This window comes from Moschus berezovskii, chromosome 7, assembly GCF_049115385.1.
Source record: "Moschus berezovskii isolate FMDL1 chromosome 7, NW_MosBer_1.0, whole genome shotgun sequence".
NCBI classification, from domain to species: domain Eukaryota; kingdom Metazoa; phylum Chordata; class Mammalia; order Artiodactyla; family Moschidae; genus Moschus; species Moschus berezovskii.
In genome coordinates this window covers 44,894,365-44,912,710 of record NC_142466.1, presented here as the reverse complement: position 1 = coordinate 44,912,710, position 18,346 = coordinate 44,894,365, and the positions used below count along the sequence as shown (strand labels likewise).

The 18,346-nt window shown below is 37.7% G+C and overlaps 1 protein-coding gene across 4 annotated transcripts in view; it reads left to right on the top strand.

Annotated features, from left to right (window-relative positions):
* KDM4C (lysine demethylase 4C) overlaps positions 1 to 18,346 on the top strand; it is a 415,025-nt gene that overhangs the window by 96,754 nt on the left and 299,925 nt on the right. For all 4 annotated transcript variants that reach the window (XM_055428240.2, XM_055428241.2, XM_055428238.2 and 1 more), the window contains 2 exons: positions 12,686 to 12,789; positions 17,583 to 17,720. In XM_055428240.2, coding sequence (XP_055284215.2) covers positions 12,686 to 12,789; positions 17,583 to 17,720 — 242 coding nt within the window. The remainder of the gene's footprint in view (positions 1 to 12,685; positions 12,790 to 17,582; positions 17,721 to 18,346) is intronic.

Here is an 18,346-nt window from a genome sequence, read left to right as displayed (position 1 = left end):
TGAGCAGATGCCAGCCAAATTAATTGAATTCTGCTAAACAATTAAAATGATAAAATAATGCAGTAAATGTGAGGGAGCCATATAGGATGTCTAGGTCAAGGCAGCACTTGATACATAATATGAAAAGCAGCCTCGGATATTTTCCATTATCTTGTCTGCACATCATAATTATCACAGTTGCCTTTTATGCATGAATGCTTTCGTCTTTGGTTTCTATTGAAATCTTGATTGACGGTGGCACCTGCAAATATTTTATCTGAAAGACGTTAGGTCTGCATCTAATAAAGCCAGGAGTTTGATTTTGCCCTTCAGTTGCTTTCTCATTTATACAGTTTTTTTCTAATATCATGTAGATATAAATATAAAATCTCAAGTGAATTGTTGCAGTTTTTATACTTGTTATATGCCATTGCATTCTTTCTAATTTTTGACCCGATACAATTGAATGGGAAGTGAAAAGGAGACTAGAGATATAACATCATGAATGACAGTTTTGAAGATTTTCAGTTTCAAGAATGTCTAAATCTCATCTATTTTAGAAATTAGACAATATCTTCGTGGTTCTATTAACTTAAGCAAAATATGGATTAAAGTAAATTGGGAGCAGCTGATTTGTGCGTGTGTGTGTGTTTGTGTGAATGACTTTTTCATTGGTCTCTCATTGTGAATAAAGGGCTAACAGTTTTTAAAAAATTAAAGAGGACTCGCTTTGGTCAAAATTTTGGTTACTGGAAAAAGAATATGTGAGTTAGGACTTTGTGCAGCAGATTTTCTAAGTGTGAATGATTAGCAGGAATTTTGTTTTAGGTGACAGTATGGTAGAGTTCAGTATACTGGTTCTTTTGGAGTCTTGTATTTACTTGCAGCAAGTGCTTTTGTTTTTACCTATTAAAGTGACACTCAATAAAAAGGAATGGATGAATCATTGTTATGAGGGATTAATTTAGTTCAGGTTTCTTTAAGCAGTCAATTTTGGTGTGTGTGCATGTTTAAATGACTAGTCATCTTGAGTGTAAGCCTGTGAAACAGTTTTAGCCTGATTAGCAGGGATCCCTGTTCTAGGAGGAGGGCATGGCAACTCACTCCAGTATACTTGCCTGAAGAATCCACATGGACAGGGAAGCCTGGTGAACTACAGTCCATGAAGTCGCAAAGAGTTGGACACGATTGAGCAACTAAGTGCTTTCTGTTCAAGGAGATGGACAAAGGGTCTGTGGGCTGGATGCAGGCAGCTTGTAGACTCTCTGAAATTATATTCAAAATTGGGCATATATGTGGATTTCTGGGAAGCTAACCCATAGTCAGATCCATCAAGATGGTTTGGTCCAAAAGGGATTATGAACCACTCCCGTCTAAAGACTAGAAGAGTAGCAATAAATAACAAGTCACTTAAATTCTATAAATGTTCCAATTGACCCTTTCTCATACCTCTGACTTGAAATTAGGAAAATGAACTTTTATCGGCTCTCAAAATGATAAATACTTAATTCCCTTAAACATTCATTTACATGATGGCCTGAAAATATTACATTAAAATGCTTCGTTTTGAAAGGCTAATAAATTAAACACCCTTGATTATGAACAATCAATTTTAAGTGACTCCCTAAGACATAAAAAATGAAGAAGTCCAGTGATACATCCTCTGCCTTCATTCCTAACTCATGCTTTAGGCATGGAGATCAATGTGTGATATGTCATGGTATGTTTATTTTCATCGTACTATCACTTGTTATATTAGAAATGGTGAAGCAGTCCCTGAATTTAATTTCCTTGTGTGTGTGTGTGTGTTATTCACTCAGTCATGTCCGACTCTTTGCAACCCCATGGACCAAAGCCGCCAGGCTCCTCTGTCCATGGGATTCTCCAGGCAGGACTACTGGAATGGATTGCCATGCTTTTCTCTAGGGGACCTTTTTGATGTCAAATATCAAAATTTTTTGGACATGAATTTAAACAATCTCTGGGAGACAGTGGAGGACAGAGGAGTCTGGCATGCTTTAATCCATGGGTTGCAGAGTTGGTTATGACTTAGTGATTAAATAACAGTCACAGTGTGTGTTGAATTTTAAATACTGTATACCCAGCCATGTTCCTAGTGGGATTTTAAACATTCAACAATAATACTTAACATGCACATGCTAGAATAATTAGAATATGGGGTGAAAGACAATTCTGAGAAATGGCAGGTAGGGAATGGGAGGAAAAATTCAGGAAAGGAGTGCCAGCCAGCAGGGAAAAATTACTATGGAGGGGAATTAAGAATTCTTTGATTCTGTGGGGTGGAAGTTGAGCCAGAAAACCTGGTTAGCTTGACTCACTGACATGTGCCAAAGTCCTTGGACTGAGGAGTCCTGGTGACCTGTGCATGTGTGATCCATATGTTGTGTCAAGGTGGGAAAAAGCTGGAGCTGAAACAAAGTGGTCTTAAGAATGCAGTAAAAAAACTATGTGTAATGGTCTATATACCTGTTAAATTAGGTGGAAGTTTTAACTCTAAGTGTTCTGACAGCCAGTTTGAAATAGAAAAACTTTACTGTTATTCACTGCACTGTGTTTAGGAGATAAAAATAAGGCAGTTATTCAGGAAAACCACTATCCTTCTCTATACTGCTACTGCTGCTAAGTTGCTTCAGTCGTGTCCGACTCTGTGCGACCCCATAGATGGCAGCCCATCAGGCTCCCCCATCCCTGGGATTCTCCAGGCAAGAACACTGGAGTGGGTTACCATTTCCTTCTCCAATGCATGAAAGTGAAAAGTGAAAGTGAAGTCGCTCAGTCATGTCCGACTTCGTGACCCCATCGACTGCAGCCCACCAGGCTCCTCCGTCCATGGGATTTTCCAGGCAAGAGTACTGGAGTGGGGTGCCATTGCCTTCTCCCTTCTCTACACAGTCAGTATGAATTTCTCCTGGCTCTCTTCCTGGAGAGCTCCATGGGGCTTTGTCTCTACAGTAGAGATGTTGATGGATTATTGGACATGTGGAGGAGAGTGAAACCTGCAATGTGATAACTTTCTACCCAATCATTAATTGCTCAAAAAAGGGCAGGAAGAACAGAGAGGTCAACTATAGCCTAAACCTCTAATGTTAACCTCTTAACTAAGAATGTGGGTAAAAATGATCGTCACCCACATAATATAGTTCATTGGTTCTTTTCACTAATAAGCTTGTTAAGAAATTTCACATGTGAATCAAAGTGCTGTTCATTGTTCATTCGCTGTCATGTCAGACTGTTTGCAACCCCATGAGCTGCAGCACACCAGGCTTCCCTGTCCTTCACCATCTCCCAGAGTCCGCCCAAACTCATGTCCATTGAGTCAGTGATGCCATCCAACCATCTCATCCTCTATTGTTCCCTTCTCCTCCTGCCTTCAATGTTTGCCAGCATCAGGGTCTTTTCCATTGAGTCGGCTCTTCGCATGAGGTGGCCAAAGTATTGGAGTTTCAGCTTCAACATCAGTCCTTCCAATGAATATTCAGGACTGGTTTCCCCCAGGATGGACTGGTTGGATCTCCTTTCAGTCCAAGGGACTCTCAAGGGTCTTCTCCAACACCACAGTTCAAAAGCATCAGTTCTTCGTTGCTCAGTCTTTTTCATTGTCCAGCTGTCACATCCATACATGACTACTGGAAAAACCATAGCTTTGACTAGATGGACCTTTGTATGCAAAGTAATGTCTCTGCTTTTTAATATGCTGTCTAGGTTTGTCTTGCTTTTCTTCCAAGGAATCAAATACACCTATCTAAAAGCATTTCCTACAGAAACATACTTGCAAATCCTTTTCCTTTGTCCTTTTCCTTACCATCTGTTTGTGTGGCTACTGTACTTTTAAAGCATCATATCAGTCATATGAATATTGCAAAAGCCATTACAGGTCTACATCATTTTGTTGTGATTCACTTTATTGTGAGTTGCAGAAAATGCATTTTTTTTCTTGCAAATTGATTGTTTGTGGCAGCCCTGTGTTGAGCAAGTCTGTTGGTACCATTTTCCCAATAGCATTTGCTTACTTATCATCTCTCTGTCACATTTTGGGACTTCTCACATCTCAAACGTTTTCACTGTTATGTTTGTTTTATAATCTGTGAATTGCAAACAATTACAACTCATGGAAGGGTTAGATGATGGTTAGCATTTCTAGCAATAAAGTATTTTAAAATTAAGGTATGTACTTTTTTGGGGCATAATTCTATTGCACACTTAAGAGGTTATAGTATAGTATAAACATAATTGTATATGCACTAGGAAACCAAAAATTCTTGTGACTTGCTTTACTGTTTATTGCAGTCATCTAGAAGAGAGCCTGCAACATCTCAGAGGTATGCTTGTATAAAACTCTGTCAAAGCATACTTGGGTAAATTTTAGATAAGTTGTTTTAATAAAATCTATTGCTAGTGTGAACATACTATAGGTCTAGTTTCTCATCTTTCCCCTCTCCTTCCCTTTCTTATTCCTTTCTTTCCTAAGTGATTAATAACTAACGTCAATTTCTTCACACTAGTGTTTGTATGTTATAGAAAATTTGATTTTTTTAAGCTTTGATTTTTCAATTTTTACCATGGCTAAAACTTTTTTGATTTAATAGTAGCAGCATGTTTTTGTCATGTGAGATTGGGATTTAGAATCCATCTGCTCTATTTCTAAAACAATCTAAAAACATCTAATGATATTTTAGGTCAGATAGAGGTAAAATGCACTTACAGTAAAAGCCACCCATTAAAATATACAGTTTAGTGAATTTTGACAAATGTATACAGTGGTGTAATTACTACTATTCTCAAGATATAGAACATTTCCAGTAGGCCCCAGAAATTCTCTTGTGCCCTTTTCTAATTAATTCCCCCTACAAGGAACCACTAACCAAATTTCTATCTTTAGAATGTTATTAACGTGGAATTGCACAAGGTGTAGACTTTTCTCTCTTAGAATAGGTTTTCTTGCATCTGATCACTTTTATGGTGTACAGGACGTCTTTGGATGTGTATAGCACCTGGGAAATCCCATGGACAGAGGAGCCTGGCAGGTTACATTCCATTGGCTCACCAAGAGTCAGACACAACTTAGCGACTGAACAGCAGAAACAATATTCACAAAACATAAAATAAACCATTAACCATTCATCACCGACTCTGTGGACATGAGTTTGAGTGTACTCTGGGAGTTGGTGATGGACAGGGAGGCCTGGCGTGCTGTGATTCATGGGGTCGCGGAGAGTCGGACACGACTGAGCGATTGAACTGAACTGAACCATTTTGAAGTGTACAATATGGTTACGTTTAATATATTTGTATTATGTAACCATCACCTCTATCTAGTTCTAATAGATTTTCGTCAGCCTGTAAGGAAACCTTGTATTTTTTATTCAGTCATACTGTATTTCCCCTCACCCCTCCCTAGCCCCTGGAAATTAATAGTCTGCCTTCTGTCTAGGTAGTTACATATTCTGGATGTCTCATATGCATGAAATCCTGTAATATGTGACTTTTGTGCCTGACATCTTTTATGTATCATGTTTTCTATGTTATATCTTATATCTGTACCTCATTCTTTTTTACAGCTTAGTAATATTTCATTGTAAAGATATACTACATTTTGCACTTCCATTTATCAGTTGATGGACATTAAGTTGTTTCCATTTTCTTATAATGGCTAAGATTTTTGTGCCTTATATCACTGGTTTCCCGTAAGGATCCACCCAGCGAGGATAGCCACTATGGGAAACAGTATGAATGTTCCTCAAAAAATTGAGAATAGATCTAACATATTATCCAGCAGTTCTACTTCTAGGGATGTATTTGAGGGAAATGAAATCACTGTCTTAAAGATGTATCTATTACTTCAAATGTTCATTGCAGCATTATTTACAGTAGCCAAGATATGGAAACCACCTAAGTGTCCTTCAACAGGTGAATGAATAAAACAAAATGTTGTATGTATACAGGAGACTATTATTCATGCATAAGAAAGAAGGAAATCCTGTCGTTTCCTTCAACATGGAAGAATCTTGAGTCCATTATGCTAAGTTAAAAAAGTCAGACAGAGACAGACAAATGCTGTACGATCTTATTTATATGTGAGAATTATAAAAACCAAACCTACAGGTAGAAACAACAGTTTGGTGACTGCCAGAGGCAGGGGGTGGTGGAAATGGGTGAAGATTGTCCCCAAGTATAGACTTCAGTATGAGGAGGTTCTGGGGATGTACTGTATTATATGGTAACTACAGTTAACAATACTGTATTGAAAGTTTCTAAGAGAGTAAATCTTAAAACTTCTCATCACACAAAAAAATAACTGTTTTTAGGTGATGAATGTGCACTAAACTTACTGTGGTAATCATTTCATAATATGTACATATAGCCAACCATTACCCTGTGTATTTTAAACTTATGCAATGTTATTTGTCAATTATATGTTGATATTGGGGAAAGAAAAGAACCCACTGAGGACGATAATAATAGCATCCTGATTATATGGATTGGGAAATTGAGGAGCTGAGAGATTTTGGAAATAGTTAAGGTTATATGAACTTGTGTTGTTGAACTTGTGTTAGGAATCAGTGTCTCTGTAGGGTTTCTTTATTAGTCTCTTTTGTTCAGTTAACTATGTGGACAAGATAAGAGTGACTCAAATAATTCAAACAATTAGGTTTTGGATGTAAAACTTAGCTCTCCTGTTAATAGCAGTGTTAAAGTATGTGTTTATTGTGAGCAATGAAGGAGAGAGGAAAGTTGGTCCTCAGGTAATCTTTTGTTAAGTGCCTGTAAAAGGAGATTAAGATTTACCAAAATCCCGTAGCATAGTTTGTACCTCGCAGTATGCTGCCTCTCAAGTGCTTCCACCAAAATATCCCTACAAGAGAGGAGAGTGAAACACTCGCACTCCACAATACGCATGCAGATTTTGCATCTTGCTCCCTTATTATGTTTGTTTTGTATGCAAACATAAACTAAATGATTTAACGTGACAAAAGTAAATGCTGCAGAAAGATGTGCCAGTTTTATTCTGTGTGTTGTTCTACACCTGTCATATTCCGTAATGGTCATGGGGTATGTGAAGTGTGCTGGTGAGATGCTAGCTGCTATTTCCACTACTAGGTACTTGAGGGGTCAATGTAGCTCTGTTTCTTTATTGGAACTTATTGGTCTTCAAGACTGTGAAAGACTGGACCTCTCCCATTGTGTGACTGGTAAATTGGAAAATCTTATGGAATGCTGCAGTAGTAACATTACAATATGGCAACATTTAGAGAAGAATTCTTCCAAATATATTATTGAAAACTTAGGGGATAAAGCAGATCAAGAAAGTAAACATAAGAATAGAAAATAAAAAGATTCTGAAAGGCATGTATTAAAGAACTTACTTCCAAAACTTTTCACACATACTTTGTTTTCTGTTTATTTAGTGACTTTCAGAAAACTCTGATAGTCTTCAGTTGAATTTTTAGTTAAATATTATCTTTTCTATCAGATCTATTTTGGTATGTTTCATCAGTTCAGTTCAGTTCAGTCGCTCAGTCGTGTCCGACTCTCTGCGACCCCATGAATCACAGCACGCCAGGCCTCCCTGTCCATCACCAACTCCCGGAGTTCACTCAAACTCATGTCCATAGAGTCGGTGATGTCATCCAGCCATCTCATTCTCTGTCGTCCCCTTCTCCTCCCGCCCCCAACCTTTCCCAGCATCAGAGTCTTTTCCAGTGAGTCAACTCGTCGCATGAGGTGGCCAAAGTATTGGAGTTTCAGCTTTAACAACAGTCCTTCCAGTGAATATTCAGGAGTGATTTCCTTCAGGATGGACTGGTTGGATCTCCTTGCAGTCCAAGGGACTCTCAAGAGTCTTCTCCAACACCACAGTTCAAAAGCATCAATTCTTCGGTGATCAGCTTTCTTCACAGTCCAACTCTCACATCCATACATGACCACTGGAAAAACTGTAGCCTTGACTAGATGGACCTTTGTTGGCAAAGTAATGTCTCTGCTTTTTAATATGCTATCTAGGCTGGTCATAATGTTCCTTCCAAGGAGCAAGCATCTTTTAATTTCATGGCTGCAGTCAGCATCCGCAGTGATTTTGGAGCCCAAAAAAATAAAGTCTGTCACTGTCTCCACTGTTTTTCCATCTATTTCCTATGAAGTGATGGGACCAGATGCCACATGTGATTATTTCCAAATTTATTTTCTTCACTTACTATGTAGATAGCTGTGGGCTGAAATAGTTCTGAGTTTTTAAAATATTACCATTTTGTATCAAATTGTATTCTAGTTATGTTGGCTGGCTTAAATATTGAATAAAATATTTTTCATAAATGGTGGAGTCAGGGGTGAGTGTGAACCATGTACTCCTGCAGGTATTTTGAGCTAAAATTCATTTTGAGATAGGTATTTTGTGTCATAACTTGTGGTTTATTAGGTGTTTTCCAGGGTGATGTAAAATATAATTCTGATAGCCTATTGAAAATAAAAATTCTGAACCGGTATGAAGTTCTTAATATATTGCAAATTGCCTTCCTTCAGTGGTTTTCCAATTTAAATTAACTTATGACCAGTCACCACATTGTTCAAGTCCTGATTACAAATCCATATCAAAAGGAAATTAAATAGACTCCTCTTTCTTCATTGATTTTAATTTAAAGTTTAATTCGTGCAGTGCTGAGCAGAGGTACAGATTTGAAAAGTTTGATAGATCCATTTAAATTGTATTGTTAAAACTTTTCAGTGGGTTGTATGTTTGGGGATCTCTCTGCTGTGCTTTACTGAGTGGTGTAGATTCAGGACAGCTTATTATGTAGACGTGTCATTTTCATTACATTATGTGGTTCTTTCTCACCATTCACTGGAGTCTGCATTTTTTTCACAAGTTGTTTATTTATGTATTATGAATATTAACTGTAGACAGAGGGCTGTATCAGATGACCAGATAGGGCATGATTATTCCTTTTATTCCCACTGGTATTGTGGAGAATGATGGTATTTCTGATGTTTCTGTTGGATGTATATTTTCAATTCAGATCAGTTCCTTTCAGTCACTTAGTCGTGCCCAACTCTTTGCAACCCCATGGACTGTAGCACACCAGGCCTCCCTGTCCATCACCACTCCCAGAGTTTACCCAAACTCATGTCCATTGAATCAGTGATGCCATCCAACCATCTTATCCTCTGTCATCCCCTTCTCCTCCTGCCTTCAATCTTTCCCAACATCAGGGTCTTTTCAAATGAGTCAGCTCTTCACATCATGTGGCCAAAGTATTGGAGTTTCAGCTTCAACATCAGTCCTTCCAGTGAATACTCAGGACTTATCTCCTTTAGGATGGACTGGTTGGATCTCCTTGCAGTCCAAGGGACTCTCAAGAGTCTTCTCCAACACCACAGTTCAAAAGCATCAATTCTTCGGTGATCAGCTTTCTTTATAGTCCAACTCTCACATCCATACATGACTACTGGAAAAACCATAGCTGTGACTAGACGGACCTTTGTTGGTAAAGTAATGTCTTTGCTTTTTAATATGCTGTCTAGGTTGGTCATAACTTTTCTTCCCAGGAGCAAGCATCTTTTAATTTCATGCCTGCAGTCACCATCGGCAGTGATTTTGGAGCCTGAAAAAAGTAAAGTCTGCTGCTGTTTCCCCTGTTTCCCCATCTAATTCCCATGAAGTGATGGGACCAGATGCTATGATCTTAGTTTTCTGAATGTTGAGCTTCAAGCCAGCTTTTTCACTCTCCTCTTTCACATTCATCAAGAGACTCTTTAGTTCTTCGTCACTTTCTGCCATAAGGGTGGTGTCATCTGCATATCTGAGGTTATTGGTATTTCTCCTGGCAATCTTGATTCCAGCTTGTGCTTCATCCAGCGCAGCATTTCTCATGATGTACTCTGCATATAAGTTAATTAAGCAGGGTGACAATATACAGCCTCGATGTACTCCTTTTCCTATTTGGAACCAGTCTGTTGTTCCATGTCCAGTTCTAACTGTTGCTTATTGACCTGCATATAGATTTCTCAGGAGGCAGTTCAGGTGGTCTGGTATTCCTATCTCTTTCAGAATTTTCCAGTTTATTGTGATCCACACAGTCAAAGGCTTTGGCATAGTCAATAAAGCAGAAATAAATGTTTTTCTGGAACTTTCTTGCTTTTTTGATGATCCAGCAGATGTTGGCAATTTGATCTCTGGTTCCTCTGCCTTTTCTAAATCCAGCTTGACCATCTGGAAGTTCATCATTCACCTATTGTTGAAACTTGGCTTGGAGAATTTTGAGCATGACTTTACTAACGTGTGAGATGAGAGCAATTGTGCGGTAGTTTGAGCATTCTTTGGCATTGCCTTTCTTTGGGATTGGAGTGAAAACTGAACTTTTCCAGTCCTGTTGCCACTGCTGAGTTTTCCAAGTTTGCTGGCATACTGAGAGCAGTACTTTCACAGCATCATTTTTTAGGATTTGAAATGGTTCAACTGGAATTCCATCACCTCCACTAGCTTTGTTAATAGTGAAGCTTCCTAAGGCCCAATTGACTTCGCATTCTAGGATGTCTGGCTGTAGGTGAGTGATCATACCATCATGATTATCTGGGTCATGAAGATCTTTTTGTATAGTTCTTCTGTGTATTCTTGCTACCTCTTCTTAATATCTTCTGCTCCTGTTAGATCCATACCATTTCTGTCCTTTATTGTGCCCATCTTTGCATGAAATGTTCCTTTGGTGTCTCTAATTTTCTTGAAGAGATCTCTAGTCTTTCCCATTCTATTGTTTTCCTCTATTTCTTTGCACTGATCACCGAGGGAGCCTTTCGTATCTCTCCTTGCTATTCTTTGGAACTCTGCATTCAGATGCTTATATCTTTCCTTTTCTCCTTTGCTTTCGCTTCTCTTCTTTTCACAGCTATTTGTAAGGCCTCCCCAGACAGCCATTTTGTTTTTTTGCATCTCTTTTTCTTGAGGATGGTCTTGATCCTGGTTTCCTGTGCAATGTCAAGAACCTCCGTCTGTAGTTCATCAGGCACTTTGTCTTTCAGATCTAGTCCCTTAAATCTGTTTCTCACTTCCACTGTATATTTGTAAGGGATTTGATTTAGGTCATACCTGAATGGTCTAGTGGTTTTAAAATATTTCTATTTTTCTTTTTAACAATCCAGGTGTAGGTACTTAAGCAGATGTGCTATTCTTTGCAAGTACTTCTTTATACCCTAATAGCTTTTTTTTTTTTTTTAAGATGTCTGAGTTTTTTCCTTCTGATGATCTATGGCCTCACATGCTCCATGGTGGCATCAGTAAAGGCTTATTTACTTTAAAACTATTACTTTAAAACCCTCTATTCGGTGAGGTTAAAGTTATTTACAGTTAGGTAATGAGTGCTGATAATTCTTTCATCAGATTGGTCCTGTTCTTGAGCTGTTTATATGTAGTGAGCCACAGAGTGAGATAAGGAACGTTTCCAGTGGCCTTCTCTTCATTTTGGCCCTGGAGTTAAAGAGCATCTCTGCTTTTTTTCTGCTTTACCCGGATATATAGCACATGCTTTCCTGGTGAGTTTTCTGTTCCTGTCAAGTCCTATCTCTGGTTCTCCTCTGTCCCATCCACATTTCACTTGTCTTTCTCATCTTGCTTTCCTGCACTCAGTGTGGTGGTTTTTCCCTCTGAGTGTGGAAGTTGAAGACTAGGACATCAAGTATGTGTGTTTTCTCTAGCTTATATAACCGAGTTAATGGGAGTTTGTCTCAGACAGATTGCAGTGTTGAAGCAGAGATGGAGAGAAACAGCTGGGTTTCAGCACATCATGTACTATTGAATGAGTTGCTGTGTCTTTAGCTTCTTCACCTAAAGGCCTCTTTAAGACACTGTTCCCATATAGGGTGGTGAGACAGACAGGTTTCCACGCTCTTGTGTGGTCCTGGCTGGGAGTTAGTTCCAGAAATTAGTAGCCGTTAAAATCCTGAATATTCATTGGAAGGACTGATACTGAAACTCCAGTATTTGGCCACTTGATGCGAAGAACTGTCTCTTTTGAAGAGATCCTGATCCTGGGAAAGATTGAAGGTAGGAGGAGAAGGGGATGACAGAGGATGAGATGGTTGGATGGCATCACTGACTCAGTGGACATGAGTTTGAGTAAACTCCGTGAGTTGCTGATGGACAGGGAAGCCTGGTATGCTGCAGTCTATGTTTGCAAAGAGTTGGACATGACTGAGCGACTGAACTGAACTGACACTATATAAAATTGATCAGAAAGAAACAGAGATAGGAAACTGCTGTGTCTCTGCTGTATGCTGGGCATTGGGACAAGTGCTTCTAGAATGGTTGCTTTTAGGAGTCTAAAGTAAGAGACTTCTCTGTTAAAAGTGCAGATTTTCCTCTTCTAACCTCCCTTAATATTTTATCCACTTATCAGATAATAGGTAGGCTGAGTTTAAATTTGTTAGAAATTTTTAAGGTTTAGTCATTTTGTATTATGCAGACAACTCTTTACAACTTTTTGTAAAAAAGATCAGCCTTTGGTGATAAAAATATGTATCCTTTAATTTTTAAGAATTCTGAGTCTAGTTTTTAGCACCGTGATTTTTGATGATGGACTTGGTCTATAGTTGTGCAAAACTGTCATTATATAAGAATACTAGAACATAAACTTAAAAATTTATTTGAAATTATGTCTTAATTAATGCATTACTGCTTGTACTTACTGTTTTCATTTAGGTTTTTTCCCAAGCAGTTCTCAAGGGTGTGATGCATTTCTTCGCCACAAGATGACCCTGATATCTCCCTCAGTATTAAAGAAATATGGCATTCCCTTTGACAAGGTATATTAGTGTTACTCTTTAACAGAATCATTTTGTATGTGTAGAATTTGTGTTTAAGACAAATTCAACATAAACTAATATATCTTTGACTTCCAGTAGGATTTTTAGGGTAAGAGGAGAAAAATTCAGATTCATGTTTTACTTAGGTAACAATTATTTGCTTAAGTACTGATTTGAAATTACTTTTTTTTTGTTTTTGTTTTTTAAAGACCCAATTGGCTTTAATTCCACTTTTATTAAAATTATAGTTAAAATGATTAACTGTATTAGAAAAATACTAATGAAAGTACTAATTAGAGATTAGAAAAGTACTAATGAAAGATGTGAAGTAAGAAAAGCCCTTGAGATGTGTTTTTCTTTTTTTTTTTTTTTATACATATGTGTATATTCTTTTTCAAATTCTGAAATTACAGTTTTTTGAAATTAATTTCAGGTTGTATTTACTTGAGATTTCATGCACTTCTAGTTCACTTGTAATAATACTGAAGGTAGAATGTAGCACGTTCGACAGTATAATACGTAATTCTCTTCCACTGACATCTTTTATGTGAGCAGCAGAATTTATGCTAACGCCATGTATTTTTTAATAAAAGAAATCAGAGGAGTTTTTATTAGTAGTTTGGTTGGTTAGAATCAGTGATTATGGCGTCAGTATGTTATTTCTGAACACATTCAGACATAATACAATTGAGATTTCATTATGGATAGAATTGCCTGATGATTTAATAATCAGATATTGCTTCTTTGGAATATTTCTGAAGATTAAGTTCTGTAAGACTCTGTACATGCTAGATCACTCTTTCTTTGTGTCCGTGGATCGTTATTGGGTCAGAATTATTACAGAGCATGAGTGTTTTTATGTGCAGAAGCTGAAATGAATAACAAACTTTCAACCAGATAAATAAAAGCTCTCTCTCAGTTGGAGGAGAATTAAGTCTTTAGTTACTTGCAGAAACGTTAAAAAATATCTCTACTCTCTTTACCATTTTTTATTTGACTATCTTCCCATAATCCTCACTGTTTTCCACTTTAAAAGCTTTTCACTTGTGACTAAATCTTTCCCTCTTCTTTATTTCAGGCCCTTAAAAATCCGGTCTTCCACCTATCTCCCCCATCCCTCACCCCTGGGGCCCTGCTCCCACCAGTCCAGGCTTTGTTGGAAGTAGAATTTTTGCAAGGACTGGAAAACATTCTCCACCTTGGGGTGGTCCTGCTCACTTATGAACAGTCTGTGTGGCAGTCACACATGTCTCATGTCCCTGATGAGAATGCTCTCACCACTTATTTAGTTATATACTTCTCCCCACGACAGAAAGTGTGCCTTCGAGATGTGCACTATGGGTAATGTCCACAGGTGTGGGTACTGCCGCAGGTACAGAAGTCACAGGCTGTGCCCCGCCCCCACTGGGGCCACTCCTTCTGGGGGCATTGTCTTACTTGCAGACGCCTCTAAGCACCAGGCTTTCCAGTCTCAGACCTGTGTCATCAGGGCCCTTTCTCTCAGGTGGTTGTCATAAGCCTGATTAAGCACTTTTATTTAAGTTGGAATGTTAGATGGCAGAGAAGGAGCAGAATAGAGTCCTGCAAGACAGGGAAAGCTCTGAGAGTTTAGGGCTGGTGATGGGAATTGTTGTTCTTTGGAGGGGGGTTATGTGAAATAGCAGGACTGCGGGATTGGCTCATTCCCCCAGGATGGAGGCTGTGGTAGCTTCTAGTTTCTTTCTAATATTTGGGGAGAAGGAGACAGGTGCCTCACACCCTTTCCTGGGCTGAGACTCTCCATGTACTATTTGGTAGCTCACCAAATGCACCACATTCTTATCCAGTCTTTTGAGGATGGGATATTTTGTAGCTTCTTTGGGAAGTAGAATGGTGAGTGCTTGTCCACAGATGGTGAGACACTAGCCATTTAGAGGGCTGATTGGTGGCTGCAGTTTTTCATATGAAATATTGGTATCTCCCCTTCTACCTTGATGAAGGATGTGTGATGACAGTGTGCTCCTCGAGGAGCTTATTCTCCAGTGATGATAATGTAACCTTGGACAGAGAAGCAGACTTTGGAATGACATTGATTCTTCCCAAGTTCATTTCTGATTCTACCACTTGGGTAAATTACATCATTTTTGTTAGCTTCAATCTCTTCAACTGGAAAATGGGGATAATAAGAGTTCCATTTAATAGGGCCATTATGAGGATTAAAAAAGATTATATGAAGCGCTTTGCATAGTATAGGTAGTAAAATAATGCACTCTTCCTCCTCAGTTCAACCTTTACTCTTTACTCTTTAAGCAATCATTTCCCAGTTGGACTAACATTTTTTTCTTTTTCTTTCAGTGTTTTTGTGCATATTCTTATATGTGTATATATATATGTATGTATGAAAAAGTATGTTTGCCAAATAGCTAATGTCAGCTTTTCGATTATGTGCACTACCCTTTCCACCATTTTTCACTGTTTCGAATTATGATGCTTGGTTAGTCTTAAAAAGAACGTGTTCTTTTCTGTCTCTATACCCTTTTTTATTTATTTTTATTTATTTTTTGAGTTTATTTATTTTTTTAATTTTTACTTTTATTGGAGGCTAATTATTTTACAATATTATATTGGTTGGTTTTGCCATACACTGACATGAATCCGCCCCGGGTGTACATGAGTTCCCCCTCCTGAACCCCCCTCCCACCTCCCTCCTCCCCTTATCCTCCCTCTGGGTCATCCCCACATACCAGCCCCGAGCATCAGAATCCAACAACATATTAAGAAGATCATACATCATGACCAAGTGGGCTTTACCCCAGGAATGCAAGGATTCTTCAATATCCACAAATCAATCAACGTAATACACCACATTAACAAACTGAAAAATAAAAATCATATGATTATCTCAATAGATGCAGAGAAAGCCTTCGACAAAATTCAGCATCCATTTATGATAAAAACCCTCCAGAAAGTGGGAATAGAAGGGACATATCTCAACATAATAAAAGCTATATATGACAAACCCATAGCAAACATTATCCTCAATGGTGAAAAACTGAAAGCATTTCCCCTAAAGTCAGGAACAAGACAAGGGTGCCCACTCTCACCACTACTATTCAACATAGTTCTGGAAGTTTTGGCTACAGCAATCAGAGCAGAAAAAGACATAAAAGGAATACAAATTGGAAAAGAAGAAGTAAAACTTTCACTGTTCGCTGATGACATGATCCTCTACACAGAAAACCCTAAAGACTCTACCAGAAAACTACTAGAGCTAATCAATGAATACAGTAAAGTTGCCGGATATAAAATCAACACACAGAAATCACTTGCATTCCTATATACTAATAATGAGAAAATAGAGAAATTAAGGAAACTATTCCATTCACTGTTGCGACGAAAAGAATTAAATACAATATTTAGGGTCCCATTTAATGGAAATAGGTACTTTTCAGCATGGCAAGAAAGGAGTTTTCCAGGTAGAGTAGGGAAGAACTGTAGATGGGATTCAGTGGAACAATGAATCTCGTTTCCTTATCCCACTGACAGCAGTCTTACCCTCTTCCCCCCAACTCCCCTTTATAGGGCTAGTGACAGTTGAGCAAAGTAAGTTTTATTTTATCACATGGTACAAGGAAATGCCTTATTTCCACGCACAATTATAATTAATGAGATTCAGTGAGACTAGAAAAGGAGAGAATCAGGCTGTATTCTCACGTGGCTTGAAATGATGGAACTGGAACCATGTTGAACCCTGATAAGCCATTCTCTGCCTGCCAGGTGGCAGCTGAATTGCTGCTCAGTACAATAGAACACCTGCTGGGGTGTCACAGGGGGCAGGGGTGATGAGCTAAATTTTAGAATGGTTGGGAAGGAAAGTACTTCCACACACATCATTTTAGCATTCCTGTAATGGTTGCTGAGTGCAGTGTGTGCACATGTATTTATACAGTGTGTCTCTTATATGTTTCCACATACTTAGGCATTTATTTTTCGAACCAAGGTGACTGAATGAATCAGTGAGTTACAGATCTGATACTCTAGTATTGAGCAGACAAGTTTAAAAAAACATTGATAAATTCAGCTTCACTATTCTTCCATAGCTCCTGGTGTGTTTTGTATGTTTTGGGGATTGTAGAAAAAAAATTAGCAAATTTCTTTAAAAGTTAGGAATGGACTGAATACATTTTTATCTTTACTTTTAGGTTGATGGCCCAAGCCATTTTAATTATATTTGCAAATGTATTCACTCAAACATACATACCTATATTTTGTAGATATATTTGAATAATTATTTGATAGAAATTTTACTGTAAATGAAATAGTTAATTGAATGTTTTCCAAGTACAATGAAAGGACAATTTACTGAATACAATCAACTCTTTAGCAACAAGAATCCATAACATTCAGTGTGTGTTGCCAAAATTTTTATAGCTATAACTTGAAAAATGTCAGTTGTGATATGTCCTGTTTTATAATTCCAGTAATGTGAATTTTTAAAGTATTAAAATGTATTGAATGCTATTATGAACACTTTTTCGAATAACATAAAGCAGACATCTTCAAATAAAATATAATTTCTCTGTTTATGGGCTGAATGATTGAACTATTGGCAGAGGGTCATCTGTTTAGAAAAGTTTTAAAAGTCTCCTGAAAGAATTAAGTGAAGAATCTGGGGGCACTTCTTTTATACTAATATAGCTTGGGCATCATGACATTTTTTTTTTCTTTTTTTTAAATAGGAAATATATTTTAACTGTATTTGCAATTTGGGATGCCTTATAATTGGGAAATATTATATGTCCTCTACCCTGCAGATCACCCAGGAAGCTGGAGAATTTATGATCACTTTCCCATATGGCTACCATGCTGGTTTTAATCATGGTTTCAACTGTGCAGAATCTACAAATTTTGCTACTGTCAGATGGATTGACTATGGGAAAGTTGCTAAATTGGTAAGTTATGCTTCAAAAAATAAAGCATAAATTAACCGTGTATTCTAGTTATTATAGTGGGAAAGCTAAGATCACATGCAACATTTATTTTTCTCCTCAATGATGTTGTGTGCCTGTGACCATAGTAATTTATTCCAGACAGATATATTTATTTTACATAGGCTATGTTAATATTTGTAGCCACATTTTTTTGTTTTGAAATTAATGTGGAGCAGTTTACTTTGAGAGGTAATTTTATGCAACCGAGGCTTGCTTGCTTTCTTAAGGCCATCTTGTTTGTTTGTTTTGTTGTGAGATTTTCCAGTGGCTTCCTGTGATTCCATATTAGGTGGACTTGGCACCTTCCATGTTAGAGTTCAGTGCATGGCTTTGAAAACAGCTATTTACAGAGGAAAGTGTCTGGTAAAATTGTAACAAGATGTTAAGGAAAGATGGTAAGAAGAAATGATTAAAACTGCCCTTAGCACAGAAATGAATTTCTTGAAAGTAATAATATAGAACATACTTTAACAAGAAATATATCTTCATGTTAAATTTGGTATAAAAATTTGCATCTCCTACTCAGTATATTTAATTTAGTTCACAAACTGGGTATTTTCATTCACAGGCAACTGGGTTAAATTTTA